Consider the following 26811-nt stretch of genomic DNA (forward strand, 5'->3'; position numbering starts at 1 on the left):
TTTAATCACCAACACAACCCTTTGAGGTAAACAGGTTAGGTATTTGTGTAGTGTATAGTAGGGGGCTTGTTCAAGGCCACCCACGGAGCTTCCTGGCTGATGAGAGATTGGAACCTGGCTTCTCCACCTCCAAACCAAACATGTTAACCTTTGGAGCAATAGACCAAAATGGGACAATTTTGAAGTCCTTTCTAGGCAGTACTGTATTTGTGCAAGAAAATGTTATTTTTCCCTCTGGTCCCTCATGCTTCTTCAAGCAAAGAGACCAAAACCTGTTGGCCGTACACAATTTTCTACCCTCCTAAGCCTCATCCTATTTCACTGTTCACTTAGTATGTCAGATTAGCGCTGGGGGAGATCTGGGTTCTCATTCATTCTCAGCCATCAATCTCACAGTATGGTCTTGGCAATTCAATAGGGTTGTCAACCTCCAGGTACTAGCAGGCGATCTCCCACTATTACAACTGATCTCCAGCCGGTATGAGTTCTGTTCACCTGGAGAAAATGGCCGCTTTGGCAATTGGACTCTATGGCATTGAAGTCCCTCCCCTCCCCAAACCCTGCCCTCCTCAGGCTCCACCCCAAAAACCTCCAGCTGATGGTGACGAGGTACCTGGCAACCCTACCATTCAAGCTGTTTCAGCCTAATCTACATTGCACCGTTGTTGTGAGCATCAAATGCTGCTGATTTCTCTGCCTGCCGCAACTTCCTCCAACCAAAATACCCTGCAAATGTCTCCTTGAAGGAAATAGGGTCTGCCTCCTGTTCATTGTCAGCCTTCACCCCTTTGACTCGTGGAATGGCTGCCTCTCTTTTTGTGCTCGACGAAGCAAGGAGACTTCTAGGCAGGGACAAAACTTCATGCAAATCTATCTTCTGATCACTGGCCTGGCTAGAATGTCACACCTCCTCATTGAAGGCGTGGCACTGCTAGTAAAGCCAAAGGGTGCAAAGAAATTTGCATGACAGGGCCCCTCTTCAGTTCCTGGGGGTTTTAAGAATGAAGGGAGACGACCCTTGCTGGATACACCCTTGCCTTGGGAATTCAAACTCATTTTGCTTTTCGCCATGGCCTGGGCCCTGTGTCTCCTCACATTACTCGGTTACTGCTCAGGTAAGACTGTAGTAGACTGAACAGTGCAATCCTAAGAACCCTTTCCTGGGAGTAACCCTCTCAGAATAGACCTGTGTAGGATTGTGAGTAGATCTGCTAAGAATTCCTTTCCAATTTAGGCAGTAAGCAGCAAAGCTATTCATAGCATACATTGAAAGTAAGAACATGATGATGTAGTGACATTTGCAAGAAGAGAAAATGAACCAGTCACATGTTTTGATTCTTGTCTTGCCTAAAGGTGCCAGTTCGCAGCCAACTTTGACTCAGCCCCCCTCACAGTCTGTGTCTCCTGGCCAAACGGCGAAACTCTCCTGCACCGTCAGCAGTGACAAGATTACCGTCTGCTGGGTTCAACAGAGATCTGGACAAGCCCCTCGCTTCGTACAGTGTGCCGGCGGTAGCAGGGGACCAGGGATCCCGGATCGGTTCACCGCTTCTGATTCTGGGAACGTCGGCTCTTTAACCATCACAAATACCCAGCCTGAAGACGAGGCTGATTATTACTGTTACATGTGGTATAGCAGCGGTAAGCAGTTCCACGGTGGTAAAACCTGATGAGGAACTGAGACAAAAACCTTCTCTCTTTCTCCTCGGAGAGGGGAACCAAGCAAAATGACAGAGTTTGGGTTGATCTGTGGCTGGAGTGCCTTTAATCATAGAGTTTCCTCACAAGGAGAGAAAGCTCTCCTGGTCCTACTTCATCCTCCCAGGTTAGGGTTGCCAACCTCCAGGTACTAGCTGGAGATCTCCTACTATTACACCTGATCTCCAGCCAATAGAGATCAGTTCACCTGGAGAAAATGGCCGCTTTGCCAATTGGACTCCATGGCATCGAAGCCCCTCCCCAAACTCTGCCCTCCTTAGGCTCTGCCCCAAAATCCTCCCGCTGGTGGTGAAGAGGGAGCTGGCAACCCTATCCTAGGTGCCTTCATCCATGTCTAGACCTAGACTCAGCCACACAGTCTCCATCAGAGGCTGCCATGAGCAGATTGAGAGGTCTCTCCGGAAAAGTGTATTGTTTTGTCACAGAAATGTCAATCAAATGCTGCTAAGGCCTTTCATACACGGCTGTTTCTTTCACAAGTCCCCCCCCCCCGACTACTTTGGGGCTTTGTTTTGATTATTCATGCATTTTCCGACCTTCAGAGGTTTTCTGGATGCTGTTCAGCCAGCATCCAGAAAATGTGGGGAAAACATGCGGAAATGCACGGCAAGTGCAGAATCAAAACAAAGCCCTGAAGTAGTTGCGGTGTGTGTGTGTGTGTGTGACAGTGAGGGAAACAGCCATGCATAAAAGGCCTAAGACGTGTTGTATCATATTCACTCAAATACACTTCTGGTGGTTTTTTTGACCCATCAAAGCCAGCCTCTCAGAGAGTGTGTGATTATTATTTTTATTCTCATGGCACTTAACATAAAGCATCTTGGCATATATCAGAATCAGTTTGAGAGGTTTGGCTTCAGTAACCTCCACTAATTCTTTGAATTTTCTCTTACCCTACCCTCACTTCTATACCCCTTCTTACCGCTCTCATTACCTTGGATGGGAATACCCATCACTCTCACGCTTTTCTAGGGGTAATCCGTACAATTTATACTGGTGACAGGAAAACCTGGGCAGGCCCCTCACTTTTCAGTCCTTCTTGGCACCGTGAAGAAGGGATCCCAGCTGCACTCACTGACCCCACCTCTGGCAACTTGGGCCGTTTAACCATCACTAATGCCAGGAGTAGGGTTATTACTATGCTGTGAAAATGTGTTGTTACATATCATAGGGCAATTTCACCCATGCCAAATAATGCGCCTGGGTATCAAGTGTGTGGATTTCTATTCTAATGAATCTTCACGCACAAAAACAAAACAAAAAATTGGAAGCGCATCAGAGCATGACTGACCTGTTTGGTAGCAAATGCTGGGTTTTGCATCTTTCCCCACCTCATTAATGCCTCTTTTCAATCATTATGATTGTGGGACTCCTACCTCGTGTACCAGAAGAGTGTGCTTCTAGTTATCCTCCCAATACGTGCACTCATCATATGTATGGATTAGTCAATGCCCGTTTTGTCCTGCTTCGATATATGAGACAGGAAACTCAGATTATTTTGTGGTTGTTATTTGTGAGTACCAAAGCTGGAAAATACATGCATCGTCCCTTTCACACAACATGCCGACTGCATATCAAGAAGCACAGAGTGCCTTCCCCTGGTAGAGGTAGAAGGTAGGACTGAGAAGGGCTAATTCTGTGTGTGTGTGTGAATGGAGTATGCAACCACAAGAGCTGCTTGCTCATCTTCCCTCTTTGGCCTGCAGGGGGAGATGTTGCTCCATGTTAGAATTCGTTCATCAGAAGAACCTAAGAAAAGCCATGCTGGATCGGACCAAGGTCCATCAAGTCCAGCGGTCTGTTCACACAGTGGCCAACCAGGTGTCCCTAGGAAGCCCTCCAACAAGACGACTGCAGCAGCACTGCCCTACTTGTATTCCACAGCACCTAATATAACAGGCAGGAGCCCCGTGGCGCAGAGTGTCAAGCTGCAGTACTGCAGTCAAAAGCTCTGCTCACGACCTGAGTTCGATCCTGACGGAAGTTGGTTTCAGGTAGCCGGCTCAAGGTTGACTCAGCCTTCCATCCTTCCAAGGTCGGTGAAATGAGTACCCAGCTTGCTGGGGGTAAAGGGAAGATGACTGGGGAAGGCACTGGCAAACCACCCCGCAAACAAAGTCTGCCTTGGAAATGTCGGGATGTGACGTCGCCCCATGGGTCAGGAAAGACCCGGTGCTTGCACTGGGGACCTTTACTTTTTAATATAACAGGCATGCTCCTTGGATACTGGAGAGAATAGATGTGCATCATGTGTGTGTGTGTATAAAGTGCCGTCAAGTCGCAGCAGACTTATGGCGACCCCTTTTGGGGGGTTTCATGGCAAGAGACTAACAGAGGTGGTTTGCCAGTGCCTTCCTCTGCACAGCAACCCTGGACTTCCTTGGTGGTCTCCCATCCAAATACTAACAGGGCTGACCCTACTTAGCTTCTGAGATCTGATGAGATCAGGCTAGCCTGGGCCATCCAGGTCAGGGCATCATGACTGGTATCTGTTTTGACTAGTAGCCATGGATAGCCCTCTCCTCCATGAATATGTCCACTCTCCCTAGGGTGGCCATGTTTCTCTTCACCACCAGTGGGAGGATTTTGGGGTGGAGCCTGAGGAGGGCGGGGTTTGGAGAGGGGAGGGACTTCAATGCCATAGAGTCCAATGGCCAAAGTGGCCATTTTCTCCAGGTGAACCGATCTCTATTGGCTGGAGATCAGTTGCAATAGCAAGAGATCTCCAACAACTCTAACTCCCCTTGTGACAGATAAAGAGTTAAACAGAGAGAGACTTGGTAACCATCAGCCAATGCCAGCAAGCAGTGGGCAGAGTCTGGAAAGCTGACAAGCTTCTTTTTGGAGTAGGGTTGCCAACCTCTGGGTAATAGCAGAAGATCTCCCGCTATTACAACTGATCTCCAGCCGACAGAGATCGGTTCACCTGGAGAAAATAGCCGCTTTGGCCATTGGACTCGATGGCATTGAAGTCCCTCCCAAAACCCCGCCCTCCTCAGGCTCCGCCCCCAAAATTTCCCTCCGATGGCGAAGAGGGACCTGGCAACCTTATTTTGGAGGGAGATAAGAGATCTTGAGCAGTTAGGAGTTAGCTCTTGGGAAGCAGTTATCTCTTGGGGGGGTGTCTTTGCCTCTGAGCTCTTGAACCTTGTTCAAATACTACCTAGCTTGTTTAATACCAAACCTGAGTAGTGACAAGGGGGAGATTGTGGCAGTGTATGACGGCCCTTTCTTCAGTCACTTGGTGGGAGGTGGCTTCTGAAACAGGGAGACTCCTGACTCAGTGTTTTGGGGAGGAGAGATTTGTTTCCACGGGAGGTGGGCAAATCTAAGGAGTGGGAAAGGTTGTGGATGAACCTCCACTCATCAGTATTTTGTATGTGCTAGGTTAGTTTGAGTCTACACCAAATATTTTGAGTCTGTGAATATTTATGAATAGCATTTAAGTAGACTACTGAGCACTCTGAAGAAACTGACCTTGAAACTAAGAACTGTGCCGGTAACCAACTAAGATTTTGAACGGCCTGTAACCATTTAAGCTGTGTGCCTCTGGAAGAACAACCTATGATCTAAAAACCTTTTCTGTAAATAATAAACATCTTTTTTTATTTGCCTTTTGAATTTAGCCTCTATGCCTCTAAGCCTTTCTATTTCTACTGGGGGGAAGAGTAGAGAAACTCTCCCCACAAAAGCAAGGGTGACTGTCTGTGGGGAAGAAAGAGTATTAAATCCTCTTCTCAGCTATTGGTAATGGGGAGAAATCTGTGTGGGTCCATAAAGGTGAGCAAACAAGAACAGAATCACCTTCCTTCCTTCTCCCGCTCGCTCACACCCCTCTTAAAGCCTTCCAGGTTGGCAGCCATCACTACATCCTGGGGCAGGGAGTTCCACAATGTAATGTTCGATCATGGCCCATCCTGCTGGCCCTTTGATTAGCCTCAAGTTTGTTCTCTGTTTCCAGACCTGCTGGCCCAACGGTTGCTCGCACCCTTCAACCCAGATGCTTCATTATCTAGAACTGGGGGGCTAAAATCTGGCCCTGTTCTAACCATCTGTAAACCCTCTTAATCATTTGTTAGAATGCTGGTGATTGAGCAGAGGTGGCTCATCATTTCCTTCTTCTACAGAGTCTTCCTTGGTGGTGTCCCATCCAAGTACTGAGCTTCTGAGGTCTAATGAAATCAGACTATATGCTACCTTTCCATTTCCCATGGAATTCATAGCAATACTCTCATCTGGATTTTCAGACACCGAAAAGTCAGAAGCCATTCTGTTCAGATCAAAAGCATGTCATGTCTGGAGAAATGGATATGATTCAGGCTCTTGATTAGCAAATTGTCCACATCTCTACCTGTAATGCTGGTTTGGGCATGGGGTGTTTGCAATCAAGAAGAGGCTGATGGGAAAGGGATGGTTAACTCTTTCTTAGCCATTCAATTCTCCTTGGCAACTCACCCTCAGTAGTTTGGTTTTCATAGTCCCTCTTCCCTAGCTGGGTCTAAGCCTGGACATACGCTTACTGGTGGTGGTGGTGGTGGTGGTGGTGGGGAGCCATGCCTGACTAATCATGGGAACAGCTATGCTTATGTAGATCGGTAGAAATATCATGCAGATTTGCAAGCGGACCATAAGAAAGGTCAGTGGTCACACTAAAATGTCAGCACCACCTTATTGGAGGGGTGCTGTCTCTATTAAAACTGAGGGTGTGAAGGTATTTGCATGACAGGGCTGGTCCTCACTTCTTGGGGAGGTTTAAGAACGAAGCGGAAGGTCCCCGGCTAGATACACTCTTCCTTCACACATTCAAAGGCACTCTTGACTTCCACCATGGCCTGGGCCCTGTTTCTCCTCACACTTCTCAGCTACTGCTCAGGTAAGAGTGCAGGGAATTCCTGTTGCATGGGTTTACAGCAAAGCTGTTCCTCTTTTGCATTCACAATCAGGACACAATGGTGTGTTAATTATTTGTGATCATATGGTTTTTGCTTTTTCCTAAAGGTGCCAGTTCACAGCCAACCTTGACTCAGCCTCCCTCACAGTCTGTGTCTCTCGGACAAATGGTGAAACTGTCCTGCCCTGTCAGCAGAAGAGATCATCCCACCGATTGGTTTCAGCAGAGATCTGGAGAGAGACCCCGCTTCATACAGCGTGCAGGGGGTAACCGGGGAGAAGGGGTCCCGGACAGGTTCACGGCCTCTGATTCTGGGAATGTCGGCTACTTGACCATCCTGAATGTCCAGGCAGAAGACGAGGGCTACTATTACTGTGGCATGTTTTATGATAGCAGCAACTGGAAGTATCACAGTGGTGAAGTCTGATGGGGAACTGAGACAAAAACCATCCTCCCCAGGGCAGGGTATCCACTCAGCTGTTCTCTGTACTGAAATACAGAGCTGCAAAGGACAGAAAGGCTCCCTGCCCTTGAATCATAGAGTTGGAAGGGGCAGAAAGAGAGCCACTCCTGCAAGTTTCTGTGCATCCCCACTTGTAAAATATAAAGAGCAACAGCAAAATGCAACAATTCCCTGGATAACAACCACAAACCCATAAGTCACATCAATTTTTTGCATTAATATTAATATATTTAAACTTGAGTCCCAGTGAGAAAGTAGGCTATAAATGGAAATACACAAAACAATTCCTTAGAGGTAAGGCCGGACAGAAATGGATAAATAGACCCAATATCATGAATGTTCTTCCCATATTTGTGCTTCCTGCTGTCCCTTTGATAAGCCACATGTTTGTTGTCTGCTTTCAGCTCTGCAGGCCCGACAGTTGCTCGCACCCTGCAACCCAGATGCTTCATTATCTAGAACTGTGGGGCTAAAATCGAACCCTGTTCTAACCATTAAAAAACAACACCCTCTGAATCAGTTGTTAAAATGTTGGTTTGGTACCAGTTTTTTTAAAAAAACAAATTAAGGTGCAATGTGTAATTTTTGCAAAACAGAGGTTCCCATGCATATATGAACAGTCTATCAAAATTCTGCTTTTACATACATAGGTTCTGAGCAAACATTCAGCTCAACATACAGAGGTCTCTCCCACTCCAATCCCTGCATTGTTATACATCAGGCATACTGGCTTGGATCAACTGGAAGATTTCCTCATGCTCTAGGGTCCCTGCACAAGCACTGCTTTAAAAACAAACAAACCAACAACCTATTAACTCTGTTAAGTTAAATAGAGCGGGTCCCAATCTGTTTTCTGCTTACACTACATGTGCAAACACCTTTAGGGCATGATAAGATATATGGAGAGAGCAAGCAGAACTCTCTGTTTAGGTTTCCTCACTGGCTCCTAGCCATGGTTTGCCACAGGCCTCACTGGCTCCTAGCCATGGTTTGCCACAAGCCTAGAGTGTGATGGAACTCTCTGAAACATATTCCCTGCCCTGAAAACAAATCTATTGAAATACAGCAAATATATATATCAAAATGGCGTGACGGTTAAGGTCTCGGCCTAGGATCTGGGAAACCCAGGTTCAAATTACCACTCTGCCATGGAAACTTGCTGGGTGACACATGAATACATGAAGCCGCCTTATACCGGATCAGACCCCTGGTCCATCAAAGTCAGTATTGTTTACTCAGACCAGCAGCGGATCTCCAGGGTCTCAAGCAGAGGAGGTCTTTCCCATCACCTACCTGCCTAGTCTCTTTAACTGGAGATGTGGGGGATTGAACCTGGGACCTTGGCCCACTCACACACTCTCAGCCTCGACCCTGGCAAGAATTTGGATGGGAGTCCTCCAAGGAATACCAGAGCCATGACGTGGAGGCAGGCAAGGGAAAACCACCTTTGAATGTCTCTTGCCTTGAAAACCCTACGATGCACTCATAAAGTGCTGTCAAATCGCAGCCAACTTATGGCGACTGTGTAGGGTTCTCAAGGCAATTGATTAAGCAGAGGTGGCTTGCCATTTCCTTCTTCTGCAGAGTCTTCCTTGGTGGTCTCCCATCCAAGTAGTGACCCAGCTTAGCTTCTGAGATCTGATGAAATCAGACTATACTATACCATTCCACATCTCATAGAATTCATAGCAATACTCTCATATGGATTTTCAACCACTCCCAAATGTCGGAAGCAATTCTGTTTAGATCAAAGGCATTTAACGTCTGGAGAAATGGATATGATTCAGGCACTTGATTAGTAAAATGTCCACATCTCTACCTGTAATGCTGGTCTAGGGCATGGGGCATTTGCAACCGAGAAGAGGCTGGTGGGAAATGGATGGTTAACTCTTTCTTAGCCAATCAATGTTCCTTGACAACTCATCCTCCATAGTTCAGTTTTTATAGTCCCTCTTCCCCAACTGGGTCTAAACCTGGACATAAGTCTACTGGTGGTGGTGGTGGTGGGTGCCATGCTTGACAAATCATGTTAACAGCTATGCATAGGTAGATCAGTACAAATATCATGCAGATTTGCAAGTGGCCCATGAGAAATGTTAGGGGTCTGACCAGGATGTCAGCACCGCCTTATTGGAGGGGTGCTGTCTATTAAAACAGAGGGTGTGAAGGTATTTGCATGCCAGGGCTATTCCTCAGTTCTTGGGGAGGTTTAAGAAAGAAGGGGAAGGTCCCGCCTAGATACACTCTTCATTCACACATTCAAGCTCTCTCTTGACTTTCACCATGGCCTGGGCCCTGTTTCTCCTCACACTTCTCAGCTACTGCTCAGGTAAGAGTGCAGGGAATTCCTGTTGCACGGGTTTACAGCAAAGCTGTTCCTCTTTTGCATTCACAATCAGGACACAATGGTGTGTTAATTATTTGTGAGCATATGGTTTTTTGCTTTTTTCTCTCTCATGAAGGGGCCAGTTCACAGCCAACCTTGACTCAGACTCCCTCACAGTCTGTGTCTCCCGGACAAACGGTGAAACTGTCCTGCACGGTCAGCAGAAGAGAAGATCCCATTGCTTGGTTTCAACAGAGATCTGGAGAGAGACCCCGCTTCATACAGCGTACTGGTGGTAGCCGGGGAGAAGGGGTCCCGGACAGGTTCACCGCCTCTGAGTCTGGGAATGTCGGCTACTTGACCATCCTGAATGTCCAGGCAGAAGATGAGGGCATCTATTACTGTGGCATGTGGTATGATAGCAGCAACTGGAAGTATCACAGTGGTGAAGTCTGATGGGGAACTGAGACAAATACCATCCTCCCCAGGGCAGGGAAGCCACTCAGCTGTTTTCTGTGCTGAAATACAGAGCTGCAAAGGATAGAAAGGCTCCCAGCCCTTGAAGTATAGTGTTGGAAGGGGCAGAAAGAAAGCCACTCCTGCAAGTTTCTTGTGCATCCCCACTTGTAAAATATAAATAGCCACAGCAAAATGCAACAACACCCTGGATAATAACCACAAACCCATAAGTCACAACAACTTTTTTCATTAATATAAATGCATTTTAACCTTGAGTCCCAGTGAAATAGCAGGCTATAAATGGAAATAAATAAACAAAACAATTTCAATCTACAAGTTATACAAAAATATTTACAACTGCCTAGCTCAGCAGTCATTTTTTTTTTTTTTTTGGATAATTAGTGATTTGCCAAGAACGGCAATACCTCTTTTCAGTCATTATGATTTTTGTCCTCCTACCTCGTGTACCAGGGGAGTGTACTTCGTTACCCTCCCAATACGGGCACTCACCATTTTGTGTGACAAAGTCAACGGGCATATTTTCCTGCTTCGGTATATTAGATAGGAAACTCAGATTATTTTGTGGGTATGTTATTTGTGTGTACCAAAGCTAGAAAATACATGCATCATTCACACAACATGTCGACTGTGCAGATCCAGAAGCACAGAGTGCCTTCCCCTGGTATATGAGGTAGAAGGTAGGACTGACAAGGGCTACTTTTGTGTGTTCAAGAGGGGTATGCACTATAAGTGGGTTATAGGTCAAATCAAGCCTGAACTGACCCCAGAAGCTAAAACGACTAAACTGAAGCTCTCGTATTTTGGTCACATTATGAGAAGGCAAGAGTCACTGGAAAAGACAGTCATGCTAGGAAAACTTGAAGGCAGCAGGAAAAGAGGAAGACCCAACAAGAGATGGACTGACTCAATAAAGGAAGCCACGACCCTCAATTTGGAAGATCTGAGCAAGGCTGCCAAAGATAGGACATTTTGGAGGACATGATTCATAGGGCCACCATGAGTCAGAAGACACACACACGCACTATAAGAGCTGCTTGCTCATCTTCCCTCTTTGGCCTGCAGGGGGAGATGTTGCTTCATGTTAGAATTCATTCATCACAAGAACATAAGAAAGGCCCTGCTGGATCAGACCAAGGACCATCAAGTCCAGCAGTCTGTTCACACAGTGGCCAACCAGGGGCCTCTAGGAAGCCCTCAAACGAGACAACTGCCTGTGTTCCACGGCACCTAATATAATAGGCACACTCCCCTGATCCTGGAGAGAATAGGTGTGTATCATGACTAGTATCTATTTTGACTAGTAGCCATGGATTGCCCTATCCTCCATGAACATGTCCAAGATAAGATTTATGGAGAGAGCAATCAGAACAGGTTTCTACGTATGCCTCACTGGCTCCTAGCCATGGTTTGCCACCGGCCTAGAGTGTGATGGAACTCTTCTGCCCTGCAAACAAATGTCTCAAAATACAGCCAATATATATATCAAAATGAGAGCCAGCATGGTGAAATGGTTAAGGTGTAGGTCTAGGATCTGGAAAACCCAGGTTCCAATCCCCACTGTGCCATGGAAACTTGCTGGGTGACCTGGGGGGGTCAGTCACACACTCTCAGCCTCGACCCTGGCAAGTATTTGGATGGGAGACCTCCAAGGAATACCAGGGCTATGACGTAAAGGCAGGCATTGGGAAGCCACCTCTTAGCATCTCTTGACTTGAAAACCCTACAAGGTACTCATAAAGTGCTGTCAAATCACAGCCGGCTTATGGTGACCCTGTAGGGTTTTCAAGGCAAGTGACTGAGTAGAGGTGGCTTGCCATTTCCTTCTTCCGGAGAGTCTTCCTTGGTGGTCTCCCATCCAAGTGCTGGCCCTGCTTCTGAGATCTGATGAAATTGGACTATACAATGCCATTCCATGTACAATGCATGTAGAATTCTTTTTTTTTTATAATAATTTTATTGGTTTTTATAATACAAATTTTCCATGATAGTAAACAACAATAAAAGCAATATGAAATTCAAAATTCTAACTCTATGTTGTTATAGTTTCTTGAATTCATAACAAAAAAAAACAAATTAGAGGAAAATTTATGACTTCCCCATCACCTCTCTCCGCCTCTTAATAAAATATTCATCCCATCGTAATTGGTCTGATCTTAACTATCATAAATTCATTTAACTTTCATAAAACATCTTCTATTAATATAAATGATTATCTCTTAATATTAATTGTGTCCTCTAGATCAGATTAATAAGTATTCTTCCATTTTCCCCAGTTTTAATTCATATTCACAATATTTCATCCAATCCTCCCATTCCCCTAAAAATCGAACATTGTCTTTTTCATTTAAAATGGCTGTAAGTTTTGCCATTTCCACCAATTCAAACATTTTCCCAATCCAGTCTTTTTTCTCGGGAATTTCTGCCCCCTTCCATTTTGCTGCATAAAGCAGTCTCGCAGCTTTTGTAGCATAGATCAAAAAAGTTCTTTGTATTAGCAAGTCGTCAGGTATCATACTTAATAGCATCATTTCAATGCATGTAGAATTCATAGCAATACTCTCATCTGGATTTTCAGCCACAGAAATGTCAGAAGCAATTATGCTTAGATCAAAGGAATTTCACATGTGGAGAAATTGATATGATTCAGGCACTTGATCTGTAATGCTGTAATGCTGGTCTAGGGCATTTGCAACCAAGAAGAGGCTGCTGGGGAATGGATGGTTAACACTTTCTTAGCCAATCAATTCTCCTTGGCATCTCATCCTCCACACTTCAGTTTTTATAGTCCCTCTTCCCTAGCTGGGTCTAAACCTGGCATAAGCATACCGGTGGCTGGGGGGAGCCATGCTTGACTAATCATGGAAACAACTGTGCATAGGTAGATTGGTAGAAATATCATGCAGATTTGCAAATGTACCACAAGAAAGGTCAGTGGTCTGACTAGGATGTCAGCACCACCTTATTGGAGGGATGCTGTTTCTATTAAAACGGAGGGTGTTAGGGTATTTGCATGACAGGGCTGTTCCTCACTTCTTGGGGAGGTTTAAGAAAGAAGAGGAAGGTCCCACCTAGATACACTCTTCATTCACGCATTCAAACACACTCACCATGGCCTGGGCCCTGTTTCTCCTCACACTTCTCAGTTACTGCTCAGGTAAGGGTGCAGGGAATTCCTTTTGCATGGGTTTACAGCAAAGCTGTTCCTATTTTGCATTTACAATAAGGACACAATGGTGTCTTAATTATTTGTGAGCATATGGTTTTTGCTTTTTCCTAAAGGTGCCAGTTCACAGCCAACCTTGACTCAGCCTCCCTCACAGTCTGTGTCTCTCGGACAAATGGTGAAACTATCCTGCACTGTCAGCAGAGGAGAACATCCCATTGCTTGGTTTCAACAGAGACCTGGGCAGGCCCCCCGCTACGTCCATTATGCTGGTGGCAGCAGGGGAGAAGGGGTCCCTGATCGGTTCACTGCCTCTGAGTCTGGGGACATCGGCTACTTGACCATCCTGAATGTCCAGGCAGAAGACGAGGGCGACTATTACTGCCGCATGTGGTACGATAGCAGCAACTGGAAGTATCACAGTGGTGAAGTCTGATGGGGAACTGAGACAAAAACCTTCCTCCCCAGGGCGGGGAAGCCACTCAGATGTTTTCTGTGCTGAAATATAGAGCTGCAAAGAGTTGGAAGGGGCAGAAAGATAGCCACTCCCACAAGTTTCTTTCACATCCCCCCTTGTAAAATATAAAGAGCAATAGCAAAATGCAACAATACCCTGCATAACGACAACAAACCCATAAGTCACATCAATTTTTTGCATTAATATTAATGCAATTTAACCTTGAGACCCAGTGAGAAAGCAGGATATAATAAACAAAACAATTCCCATCTGCAAGTTATACAAAAATCTTTACAACCGCTTAGCTCTACAGTCATTTCCTTTTTGGTTAATTAGTTCTTTACCTTGTGTACCAGGATAATGTACCAGGGGAGTGTACTTTCAATTATCCTCCCAATATGTGCACTCACCATTTTGTGTGACTTAAGTCAATGGGCATTCCTGCTTCGCTATATGAGAAACTCAGATTATTTTGTGGCTATGTTATTTGTGTGTACTGAAGCTGGAAAATACATGCATTGTCCCATTCGCACAGTATGTCGACTGCGCATTTCAAGAAGCACAGATTGTCTTCCCCTGGTATATGAGGGAGAAGGTAGGACTGAGAAGGGCTAATTTTGTGTTTGTGTGGAGTATACATCATAAGAGCTGTTTGCTCATCTTCCCTCTTTGGCCTGCAGGGGAAGATGTTGCTCCATTTTAGAATACATTCATCATAAGAACATACGAAAAGCCCTGCTGGATCAGACCAAGGCCCATCAAGTACAGCAGTCTGTTCACACAGTGGCCAACCAGGTGCCTCTAGGAAGCCCACAAACAAGACTACTGCAGCAGTTTGGTACCAGATTTTTTTTAAAAAAATAATAATAATTAAGCAGCAATGTGTAATTTTTGCAAAACAGTGATCCCATACATGTCTGAATAGTCTATCAAAATTCTGCTTTTACATACATATGCTCTGTGCAAACATTCAGCTCAATGTACGGAGGTCTCTCCCACTCCAATCTCTACATTGTTACGCATATTGGCTTGGATCCACTGGAAGATTTCCTTATGTGCTAGCATCCTTGCACAAGCAGTGCTTTGGGGAGGGGGAACCCCAACAACCTATTAACAACTGTGTTAAGTTAAATATGGTGTGTCCCAATCTGTTTTCTGCTTACACTACATGTTGTGCAAACACCTTTGGGTAGGGTTGTAGTAGTAGCTGGAGATCTCCCGCTATGGCAAATGATTTCCAGCCGATCGAGATAAATTCAGGAGACAATGGCCGCATAGGCAATTGGACCCTGTGGCATTGGAGTTCCTCCCCAAACCCCGCCCTCCTCAGGCTCCATCCCAAAACCTCCCACCGGTGGCAGAGGTATCTGGCAACCCTACCTTTGGGGCATGATAAGATATATGGAAAGAGCAAGCAGAACAGGTTTCCACGTGTGCCTCACTGGCTCCTAGCCATGGTTTTCCACAGGCCTAGAGTGTGATGGATCTCATCTGAAATATATTCTCCACCCTGCAAACAAATGTCTTGAAATACAGCAAATGTTATCAAGACGAGAGCCAGCATGGTGCAATGGTTAATGTGTAGGTCTAGGATCTGGGAAACCCAGGTTCGAATCCCCACTCTGCCATGGAAATCTGCCTCAATCACACACTCTCAGCCTCAACCCTGCCAAGTATTTGGATGGGAGACCTCCAAGGAATGCCAGGGTTGTGGCATGGAGGCAGGCATTAGGAAGCCACCTCTGAACATCTCTTGCCTTGAATGAGTACCTTCGAGGTACTCATAAGGCGCTTTCAAATCACAGCCGGCTTATGGTAATCCTGTAGGGTTTTCAAGGCAAGTGACTGAGCAGAGGTGGCTTGCCATTTCCCTCTTCTACAGAGGCTTCCTTGGTGGTCTCCAATCCAAGTACCAACCCTGCTTATCTTCTGAGATATGATGAAATCAGACTATACGATACCATTCCACATCCCATAGAATTCATAGCAATGCTCTCATCTGGATTTTCAGCCACTCCCAAATGTTGGAAGCAGTTCTGTTCAGATCGAAGGCATTTCATGTCTGGCGAAATGGATATGATTCAAGCATTTGATTAGTAAAAAGCCCGCATCTCTACCTGAAATGCTGGTCTAGGGCATGGGGTGTTTGCTACCGAGAAGAGGCTGGTGGGAAATCCATGGTTATTTCTTTCTTAGCCAATCAATACTCCTTGGCATCTCATCCTCCATAGTCCAGTTTTTATAGTTCCTCTTCCCCAGCTGGGTCTAAACCTGAACATAAGTCTACTGGTGTGTGTGTGTGGGGGGGGGGGCTGGGGAAGCCATGCTTGACAAATCAAGGAAAAAAACTGCACAGATAGGTCGGTAGAAATATCATGCAGATTTGCAAATGGCCCATGAGAAAGGTCAGTGGTCTGACTAGGATGTAGGGGTGCTGTCTCTATTAAAACGGAGGGTGTGAAGGCATTTGCATGACAGGGCTGGTCCTTGGGTCTGGGGGAGGTTTAAGTAAGAAGGGGATGCTCCCAGATAAATACATGCTTCTCTCACGCATTCAAACACTCACTTGACTTTCACCATGGCCTGGGCCCTGTTTCTCCTCACACTTCTCAGCTACTGCTCAGGTAAGGGTGTAGGGAATTCCTTTTGCATGGGTTTACAGCAGAGCTATTCCTCTTTTGCATTTACAATAAGGACATAATGGTGTGTTAATTATTTATGAGCACATATTTTTGTTTTTCCCCCCCTAAAGATGGCAGTTCACAGACAACCTCACAGCCTCCCTCACAGTCTGTCTCTCTCGGACAAATGGTGAAACTGTCTTGCACTGTCAGCAGAAGAGAAGATGCCATCTGTTGGGTGCAACAGAGATCTGGACAGAGCCCCCGCTTCATACAGTGTGCAGGTTATAACAGAGGAGATGGGGTCCCTGACAGGTTCACTGCCTCTGAGTCTGGGAACGTCGGCTCTTTAACCATCATGAACACCCAGCCTGAAGACGAGGCAGATTATTACTGTTGCATGTGGTATGGCAGTAGTAGCCAGTTCCACGGTGGTAAGATCTAATGAGGAACTGAGACAAAAATCTTCCCTTTAAATCCTCGGTGAGCAGAACCAAGTAAAGCTACAGAGTTTAGGTTTATCTGTGCCTGGAGTGGCTCATTATATACTTTTATTGTGGGGAGCAAAACCCTTTCCAATCTCACCTTCCTCCTCTCCGGCACCAACACCTTCACACCGGCCAAACTTAGACCAATCCTCCCAATCCCCATCAGAGGGTGCCTAAAGTAGAGGACAAGGTCCTTCTCGAAAGGCGAGCAAAGAAGCCCAGGCAGGATCCTGAAATGCATTATTATCCGTTGAAGAAAGCATTAATGGGAAAGAAGTCAGTTTCCAAACCAAAGAGGTTGAGCTGAAAAATGCTAAAATTACAAATATTTAAATTTAGTAAGGTGCACATTCAAGTTAAAAACATAAGGCCTCTAACATAGGTAAGACTTTCAATTCCAATGTATACAAACACGAACACCTGCGATGTGCAATCTAATATTGACCAAAGTAGGATTGAAAAAAGGACCAGACGCGTTTTGGCCTAAAAAGGCCTTCCTCAGTGGTCAGTAATATAGTTATAATTTAGCACACATCCTCATAATATATTTATATCATAAAGAACAGTAAAAAATTTTTTTTATAAAAGCCCTTCTAGTATAGTGAAGCTCCCTGTAAGTTTATTTATTTCTTATATACTAGAACGTGGCTTCCATGTCTCACCTTCTGTTGCATGCCGGGCTCTTAAGGATGTGTATACATCAAGCAGTGTAATAGGTCAAGTCAGTTTGCCATACCTCAGATTCACCCAGAGACGTGTGATTCATCCAGAGACGTGTGGGAGCCAGCATGGTGTAGTGGTTAAGAACAGTGGTTTGGAGCAGTGGAGTCTGATCTGGAGAATGGGGTTTGATTCCCCACTCTTCCACATGAGTGGCGGAGGCTAATCTGATGAACGGGATTTGTTTCCCCACTCCTACCCATGAAGCCAGCTGGGTGACCTTGGGCTAGTCACACTCTCTCAGCCCCAACTACCTACAGGGTGCCTGTTGTGGGAGGGGGAGGGAAGGTGATTGTAAGCCAGTTTGAGTCTCCCTTAAGTGGTACAGAAAGTTGGCATATAAAAACCAACTCTTCTTCTTCCGTCTTCTTCTTCTTCTTCTTGACTGAAGCCCATTTTGGGCAAGCCCATCTGAGGAGTATGTTGGTTTCTCTTCTCATGAAACTTCAAGCAGACCAAACAGACATTCATTGAAATCCATGCAGAGTAGTCTGGAGTATGTTCTTATGTTCTTATGAGTAGGAGTTGCCCAATTATTCTTTGCCTTTTTTGTTCTTCTGTAGCAGCCTAAATAATCCAGACTAGCCTGAGTTTGGAAGCATGAACACATGAAGCTGCCTTATACTGAATCAGGCCCTTGGTCCATCAAAGTCAATATTGTCTACTCAGACCGGCAGCGGCTCTCCAGGGTCTCAGGTAGAGGTCTTTCACATCACCTACCTGCCTAGTCCCTTTAACTGGAGATTCCGGGGATTGAACCTGGGACCTTCTGCATGCTGAGCAAATGCTTGACAATTGAGCCACAGCCCATCCCCTAAAGCAAAGCAGGCTTGGCCATGTCCAGTACTTGGATGGGAGATCACCAAAAGAAGCCCAGGGTTGCTACGCAGAGGAAGGCAATGGCAAACCACCTCTGCTCATCTCTTGCCTTGAAAATCCCATGAGCGCTCAGTTATTATTATCTATCCTCCTACCTCAATTCCAGGCCTTTTCTCCCATAGTACCAAAGAAGGGTATATATACTCCACAACACTTTTCTCTAGTCCAGCCCTCAATACCCTTTCACCACCACCACCACCACCACCATTTGAGGTAAATAGGTGTAGTGTATGAGCGTGGTGTAGTTATGGTTGCCAATCTCCAGGTGGTGCCTGGGGGATACTCTGCTATTGCAATTGATCTCCAGGCAATAGAGATCAGTTCCCCTGGAGCAAATGGCTGCTTTGGAGGGTGGACTCTTAGGGTTTGGGAAGGGGCCATGGCTCAGTGGTAGAGCATCTGCTTGACACGCAGAAGGTACCAGGTTCAATCCCCAGCATCTCCAGTTAAAGAGACTAGGCAGGTAGGTGAGGTGAAAGACCTCAGCCTGAGACCCTGGAGAGCTGCTGCCGGTCTGAGTAGACAATACTGACTTTGATGGACCAAGGGTCTGATTCAGTATAAGGCAGCTTCATGTGTCTCTATGGTGTTGTCCCCTAATGAAGTCCCTCCCCTCCCCAAACCCTACATCCCCAGGCTCCGCCTCCCCAAATCTCCAGGTATTTCCCCACCCAGAGTTGGCAACCCAGGGTGTAGTATGGGGCTTGGTCAAGGCCACCCCAAAAGCTTCCTGGGTGATGACAGACTGAAACCTGGCTTCTCCACCTCCAAACCAAACATATTACCCGCTGAAACACTACCCTGGAATGGAACAATGTTGCAGTCCTTTCAAGGCAGTACTGTTATTTGTGCAGCAAAATGCAGAGTTGCCCTTGAGAAGATTTAGTGCACAGAAAGGACAGCAAGCTGCAAATGTATTTGTTACTTATTACCTATTGTACAGTCTGGACCTTGGAGCACAACTCTGCAGGCCCAACACAGCTTTGTGAGGTACTCAAGAAGAATTTTGATTTAAAAAAAGATGTTGAGGTGGTGTGATCAGGAACTTGCCTCACATATAAGCATGGGAGATTGATCAAGGTTAATTGGCTGGGCAATCTGAAGTTCTCAGCATCCCTGGTCTCAGCCTCTTCTCCAAGGCAGGAACACACCAGCCCTGGCCAGAAGAATATGTGGTCACTGAATGACACACTGGTCGTTTATGCATGGAAGTTTTACCTGGGGTTTGATGCTCACCCGACCCACACTTTTCTGTTGCGAAATCAAAAATTGCTATGCACCAGCAGTCACCAAGCTCAAATCAGGCGGCGTTGAAGTTCCCGCCCCTTGAAACTCTGCTTTGTAATTGGCTGAAGTGCTTACTGTGAGAGAGATGTCCAGTTCCCCTCTGCCCCCAGGGAAACCCAAGTGCCATTTAAAAAATGATTTCCCAACACAGAATTCTTTAAAAGGACTGGTGGGGGCGGGGGGAGAAACCCAAGCATTCTTTAAAAACCCATTACCAATGTGTGCTCAGAAAGAAATCTGGGAAATCAGGAAGTGTTTGAGTTCCCGCCCCTTGAAATGCTGCTTTTTAATTGGCTGTAGAGCTTACTGTGAGAGAAACATCACCCCCCCACACTCCCCTGTTGCGCGCTTTGGCTTATGCATGGAGATTTCATCCGGGCTGATCTCAGGGGAGATCAAAGATTCGGGTTATTAGAGGAACAGGAAGACCCAGGATTTGTGAGGGCTGGCTGCGAGGTCATCTCTAATGGATGGAAAACTCTTGCATAACTCCAAGGAACAACAGAGACAGATGGGGGGGGGGGGTTGAACGTGAGTATCCATGCATAAACGACCTCTGAATACTGAGTTGTCAGGCCTCATTGTTTCATTGTTCCATGTAATTTGTGGTTCTGTCTTGATTGGCAGATGGGTGACAGATGATGTTGAATTGTGCAATCTAATGCATGTCAGTAAAACACAGTAGTATATTTTATTATTAACAGTGTTTTGTTCTAAACTCGCAGTTCTATACCCTTGTTTTGCCTGCTTGAAATAAAAGCAGTGTGTTTAAGTGCAGTTCAGGTTCTGAATGGGGCATCCACAACACTGGGACCACTAACCTCACACTGTTCAGGATAAAAAGGTTACACACTGAAATATATATCTTGCACTCATGAATTTCAAGCTTACAGGTGATCAAATAGCACCTGAGAATAGACTGAAAAGGAAGGGGGGGGAATAAACCGTTTGCAAAAGGACTATATGGAATTTAAATTATATCTTCTGTTATCTTTAGATTTGTAAAGAACTTGCTTAATTCAGTGTTCTTTTTAGCTCTGGTTAACTTCTTTTTATGTATCTTTATTTTATTAAACTTATATCCCACTCTCTATCCCAGCCAAGGCTGGGATTAGACTGGCTAACATCCATTAAAACACAATACAAATCACACAACATATAAATTCAATTCAAATACAAATATTTAACAATAAAACAGTTTTGACAGATATCAGTTGTGTGTGAAATGCTGCACACAGATTCTGATCCTCTTTTTCTAGATTTGGTCTAGATGGGGAGATGTTGTTCCGCCTTTCCCCAGATTTGCTCCATTAAATAATTTTATAGAGCACTTATCCCAGCCTGCATTTGTGGTATGACATGAAGCTGGAAATTGTTCAATACAAATGCTTATTTCCCCCTGGTCCCTCATGCTCCTTCAAGCACAGAGACCAAAACCAGTTGGCCCTACACAATATTTTACCATCCTAAGTAGGGTTGCCAACCTCCAGGTACTAGCTGGAGATCTCCTGCGATTACAACTGATCTCCAGCCAATAGAAATCAATTCACCTGGAGAAAATGGCTGCTTTGGCAATTGGACTCTACGGCATTGAAGTCCCTCCCCTCCCCAAACCCCGCCCTCCTCAGGCTCCACCCCAAAAACCTCCCACCGGTGGCGAAGAGGGACCTAGCAACCCTAATCCTAAAACTCCTCCTATCTCAGTGTTTCATTTAACATGTCAGATTAGCACTGGGGGAGATCTGGGTTCTAATCCAACCTCGGCCATTAAGCTCACTTGGCCAGTCACACTTTCTCAGCCTAACCTACATTGCCTTGTTGTCATGAGCATCAAATGGTGCTGATTTCCCAGACCTCTGGAACTTCCTCCAACCAAAATACCCTGCAAATGTTTCTTTGTAGGACTATTCACAGTCCACCTTCGCCACTTTGACTTGTGGAACTGCTGCATCTCTTTTGTGCTTGACATAGCAAGGAGACTTCCACGTTGGGATAAAACGTCATGCAAATCTATCTCCTGATCACTGGCTTGGGTAGAATATCACATGTCCTACCTGAAGGTGTGGTGTTTCTAAACAAGCCAATGGGTGCAAAGAAATTTGCATGACTGGGTCCTTCCTCAGCTCCTGGGGGTTTTAAGAACAAAGGTTAGATGCACATTTGCCTTGGGAATTCAAAGAGATTTTGCTTTTCGCCATGGCCTGGGCCCTGTTTCTCCTCACATTACTCAGTTACTGCTCAGGTAAGGCTGCATTCCTGAGAACTCTTTCCTGGGAGTACGCCCCATAGAATAAACCTGTGTAGCATTCTGAGTAGGTCTGCTTAGGATTCTTTAAGATACATGGGTAAAAACAAAGCCATTCCTATTTTGCATTTGAAGTAAAAACATAATGATGAGGTAGTGACATTTGCAAGAAGAGAAAACGCATCAGTCACATGTTTTGATTCTTGTCTTCCCTAAAGGTGCCAGTTCGCAGCCAACTTTGACTCAGCCCCCCTCACAGTCTGTGTCTCTTGGCCAAACGACGAAACTCTCCTGCACTGTCAGCAGTGACAAGGATACCGTCTGCTGGGTTCAACAGAGATCTGGACAAGCCCCTCGCCTCGTGCAGTGTGCTGGTTATAGCAGGGGACCAGGGATCCCGGATCGGTTCACCGCCTCTGATTCTGGGAACATCGGCTCTTTAACCATCACAACCACCCAGCCTGAAGACGAGGCAGATTACTACTGTGCTATGTGGTACAGCAGCGGTAAGCAGTCCCACGGCGGCAAAATCTGACAGGGAACTGAGACAAAAACCTCCTTTCTGTCTAATTAAAGAGGGGAACCAAGCATAACAACAGAGTTCAGTTTGATCAGTGGCTGGAGTGGCTTTAATCATAAAGTTTCCTCCCAGGGAGAGAAAGCCCGCCTGATCCCACGTCCTTCTCTTAAGCTCCAATCCTTCCAATAGCCATGGCCAGATCCAGACCGACTCACTCACACAATCTCCATCAGAAAGAGCAGATTGCGAGGTTCCTCTAGAAAGGTAAATGCAGAGCAAAGAAGCTTTGGCAGAATCCCGAGATATATTATTATCATTATCATTTGTCGCAAAGGAGTGTGGGTGCAAGAGATGCCACTCAATGCCGCTAAGATGCATTCCCTCAAATGCAGTTGATCACCCTTATGGTTATTTTTTGCCAGGTCAAGGCCAGCCTCTCAATGTCTGTGTGTGTTAAGTGCCGTCAAGTCGCTTCCGACTCATGGCAACCCTATGAATCAATGTCCTCCAAAATGTCCTATCTTTGACAGCCTTGCTCAGCTCTTACAAATTGAGGGCTGTGGCTTCCTTTATTGAGTCGATCCTCTTTTCCTGCTGCCCTCAACTTTTCCTAGCATGAATGTCTTTTCCAGAGACTCTTGTCTTCTCATAATGTGACCAAAGTATGATAGCCTCAGTTTAGTCATTTTAGCTTCTAAGGTCAGTTCAGGCCTGATTTGATCTATAACCCACTGATTTGTTTTTTGCCAGTCCATGGTATCCGACCGTAACACTCTCCTAGAACACCACATTTCAAAGGAATCTACTTTCTTCCTATCAATAGTGTATGATTTTTTTTAATTCTCATTACACTTCACACAAACCAACTCGACATTTATCTGAATCATTCTGGAAGGTTCAGTTTTAACTTTCCTCTATCTATCTATCTATCTATCTATCTATCTATCTATCTATCTGTCTGTCTGTCTGTCTGTCTGTCTGTCTGTCTGTCTGTCTGTCTGTCTGTCTGTCTGTCTGTCTGTCTATGCCATCAAGTCACAGCTAATTTATGGTGAGTGGTACCCCATCGGGTTTTCAAGGTAAGAGACATTCGGAGGTGGTTTGCCACTGCCTGCCTCCGCATCACAACCCTGGTATTCCTTGGAGGAGGTCTCCCATCTAACCACTAGCCAGGGTCAGGGCTGAGAGTGTGTGACTGGTCCAAGGTCACCCAGCAAACTTCCATGGCACAAGTGGAGAGCTGAACCGTGGTTTCCTAGATCCTAGTCCGACACCTTAGCCACCATACCGCACTGGCCAATTATTTACCCTACCCTAATTTCCAGACATTTTCTTACCACTCTCAGCTCTTTGCTCTAGACCAGTGGTTCCCAACCTTTTTTTTTGGCCATGCCCCACCTAAGCATCTCTAAAATCCTGATGCCGCCCCCCCCCCCCCGTGACATATAATTCTTAGTGGGCTTTCCCCCTCTCCATTGTCACCAGCTGACCACTGTGTACATTCTGATTTTAATTTTAAAAATGTGTATGTCACAATATATATTTATATACTGTATATGAGGACCCTAGAACCATAAGAAATGCAAAAAATTCACTGTTAATAACTCATTCTCGAATTGCCCCCTTAAAAATCAAATTGCCCCCCTGTGGGGCGTGTGCCCCACAATGGGAACCACTGCTCTAGGCCATCCCACAACACAATTTCAGAATTACAACAACCTGTGAGGTAAATGAGGCCCATTATGCATGGCTTCATGCGGGCTATCCAAGGTGCCTCCTAGAAGTGCAGGGATTTCTGCCTGGCTTTCCCGCCTACAAATCTAACCACACTAAACACTGAAGCAATACTATGGAATGGAAGGACTTACTAGTCTTTCCTGTGTAACTGAATATTTGTGTAATGAAATGACAAGTGGACAGACATTTGCTGCCAACAGCAACTGGTACATTCACATCAGAAAAGATTTGATAGAGAAATACAAAGCTGGGATTCATGAATTTCAAGCCAGTACACATGGTCAAGCAGTAGGGTTGCCCTCCTGCTATTACAACTGATCTCCAGCCGATAGAGATCACTTCCCCTGGAGAAAATGGCTGCTTTGGCAATTGGGCTCTAGGGCATTGAAGTCCCTCCCTTCCCCAAACCCTGCCCTCCCCACACTCCGCCCCCAAAACCTCCTGCCAGTGGCCAAGAGGGACCTGGCAACCCTATCAAGCAGCAATTTGGGAACTGACTGAAGAGAAAGAAAAAAACAGGAAATTGTTTGTGAAAAGATTATGAGCCGTGGTGGTCTTGCAAATGTCACCTTGCATGACCTTTATGCTTATGAAGAACTTGCTTAACTCAGTATTCAGCTCCAGCTCCACCCACCCAATAGGGTTTTGACAAATTGGTTGTGAAGCGCCGCGCATCTAATGCCTGCTCTACTCACGTTGGCCTAGAGGGGGAGATGTTGCTCCATCGTCCTCCACGTTTGTTGGCATTAAATATTTGTAGAGAGCCTCTGCCAAGCTTGCACCTGGGCCATGAAGAGAAGCCGGAAATTGTTTAGTACAAATATGTCCTTTTTTTCCTGGTCCTTCCTGCTCACTCAGGCACAGAGACCTAACCCGGCATCAATTTGGCATCTCACCAAGCCTAGTTCTGTCCCTACTCCCGTGTCATTAAAGCCCCCAAAGTTTGTATTCCCAGCTTCCCATCTGATGATGTGAATGATGTCTCTTTCTGTCTCTTTCTTCTCCTGTTCTGGTGGTGTTGCAGCCGCTTGCCTGCTTCAATACAGCTGACTTGAGAGCCAGCATGGTGTAGTGGTTAAGAGCGGTGGACTCTAATCTGGAGAACCAGGTCTGATTCCCTGCTCCTCCACATGAGCGGCGGACTCTAATCTGGTGAACCGGTTTCCCCACTCCTGACACGAAATCAGCTGGGTGACCTTGGGCTCGTCACAGTTCTCCCAGAACTCTCTCAGCCCCACCTACCTCACAAGGTGTCGATTTTGGGAAGAGGAAGGGAAGGAGATTGTAAGCCAGTTTGATTCTCCTTAGGAAAAAGAAGAAAGAGAAAAACGGCATATAAAAACCAACTCTTCTTCATTATCTAGACATGTAGGCTTGCAAGTTACCAAGGGAAAAACCTGGATGTCACCACATTTGTTAAATTGCTGGCCCAGCTGCTAGGATTTGAGGCTAGGTTAGGTTTGCCAGGTCCCTCTTCGCCACCGGTGGGAGGTTTTTGGGGTGGAGCCTGAGGAGGGCAGGGTTTGGGGAGGGGAGGGACTTCAATGCCATAGAGTCCAATGGCCAAAGCGGCCATTTTCTTCAGGTTAACTGATCTCTATCAGCTGGAGATCAGTTGTAATAGCAGGAGACCTCCAGCTAGTAGGTTAGCAACCCTAGGCTAGGTAAACTTTTTTTTTTAAGAAGAATTATTTTTTTGCAGAGTACAGGTCTCGTGTATATATACATAAGTCTACATAATTCTGCTCATATGTATGTAGGCTTTGTTTAGACATGCTGCTCCATGTACAAAGGTATGATCCCACCTCTTCCATGTTGACAGATCAGAGAGACACAAATATATTGTACGTACTGTACCTGAACTTGATGGAAGTGATCTGAACACAAATTCTCTGTCTAGGAAATAAACGCCCAAGAATGCAGTTTATCTGTAGCGAACCTGGTAATGGGCCAAATTTAAAAAATAACCCACACATTCTTTACTGAAAGGGCAAGCATCTGAGTCGAACACTTGAAAGTGTTGTTGAGACACTCACTAATTGTAAAGATGTGCATAGATATATAGAGGTGCCCACTACATGCCTGCCCCTTCAGTTTTCCATCAGTTTTCCTTCCCAAGCAATGAACTATCCTCAACTTTCTGGAAGGAGGAGAATAAACTGACTGCAGGGAAGGCTTTTTAAGGAGAAGAGGTATCCGTCACTGCTCATCTGACCCATAAGGTGCCAAAATAGGAATTAGGTTGGAAGGTTTCTGCTTGAACTGCAAGGGTGGACATCATTTTGTTCAGATTTGCAACGTTGCTGATATGTATAAACAGAAAACAACAGCGCGTTGGCTAATCTCTAATAGTGATAATGGTAGCAAATTCAAACAGGTCACAGAACAGATAACTAATAACAATATAACATTAACATAAACAATAGCAAACTAGCTCAGTTGCCCTCAGTGGGCAAATATATATCACAAGTCCAAAATCCAAATAAGCGACAGGGAATAGAGTCAATCACTGAGAAGATGCTTTCCAAAGCCGATCTCCCAGGAGCATATACCTGTGGATGGAAAGGAAAAGATTTTTCATTTGAAGAAGAAAGCATCGATTCTGTGACCTATTTGAATTTGCTACCATTATAACTATTAGAGATTAGCCAGTGTGCGGTTGTGTTCTGTAGAGGCTCTCATATTACAGCATAGGTTTTTCTTTCTGTTAGTATTGATACGTATAAACAGGCACTGGTCAGGTAAGATTTTGATTCCTATAAGGGCACATCTTTATTTGTAATGCTAGTGTTAGGCAAGGGGCCATTTGCAGTGG

At 45.5% G+C, this 26811-nt stretch overlaps 3 gene segments (V, D, J or C); all 3 read left to right on the forward strand.

The window, feature by feature from the left end:
- Positions 1–1069: 1069 nt before the first annotated feature.
- LOC130485917 (immunoglobulin lambda variable 3-1-like) lies at positions 1070–1670 on the forward strand. The segment is given in 2 exon segments: positions 1070–1115; positions 1354–1670. Coding segments are annotated over 2 exon segments (363 nt in total).
- A 4873-nt stretch (positions 1671–6543) lies between these two features.
- Positions 6544–7037, forward strand: LOC130485918 (immunoglobulin lambda variable 9-49-like). The segment is given in 2 exon segments: positions 6544–6592; positions 6718–7037. Coding segments are annotated over 2 exon segments (366 nt in total).
- Positions 7038–9356: 2319 nt separating this feature from the next.
- LOC130485919 (immunoglobulin lambda variable 9-49-like) lies at positions 9357–9855 on the forward strand. The segment is given in 2 exon segments: positions 9357–9402; positions 9536–9855. Coding segments are annotated over 2 exon segments (366 nt in total).
- Positions 9856–26811: the final 16956 nt, after the last annotated feature.

This window comes from Euleptes europaea, chromosome 13 (assembly GCF_029931775.1).
Source record: "Euleptes europaea isolate rEulEur1 chromosome 13, rEulEur1.hap1, whole genome shotgun sequence".
Lineage (NCBI taxonomy): Eukaryota > Metazoa > Chordata > Lepidosauria > Squamata > Sphaerodactylidae > Euleptes > Euleptes europaea.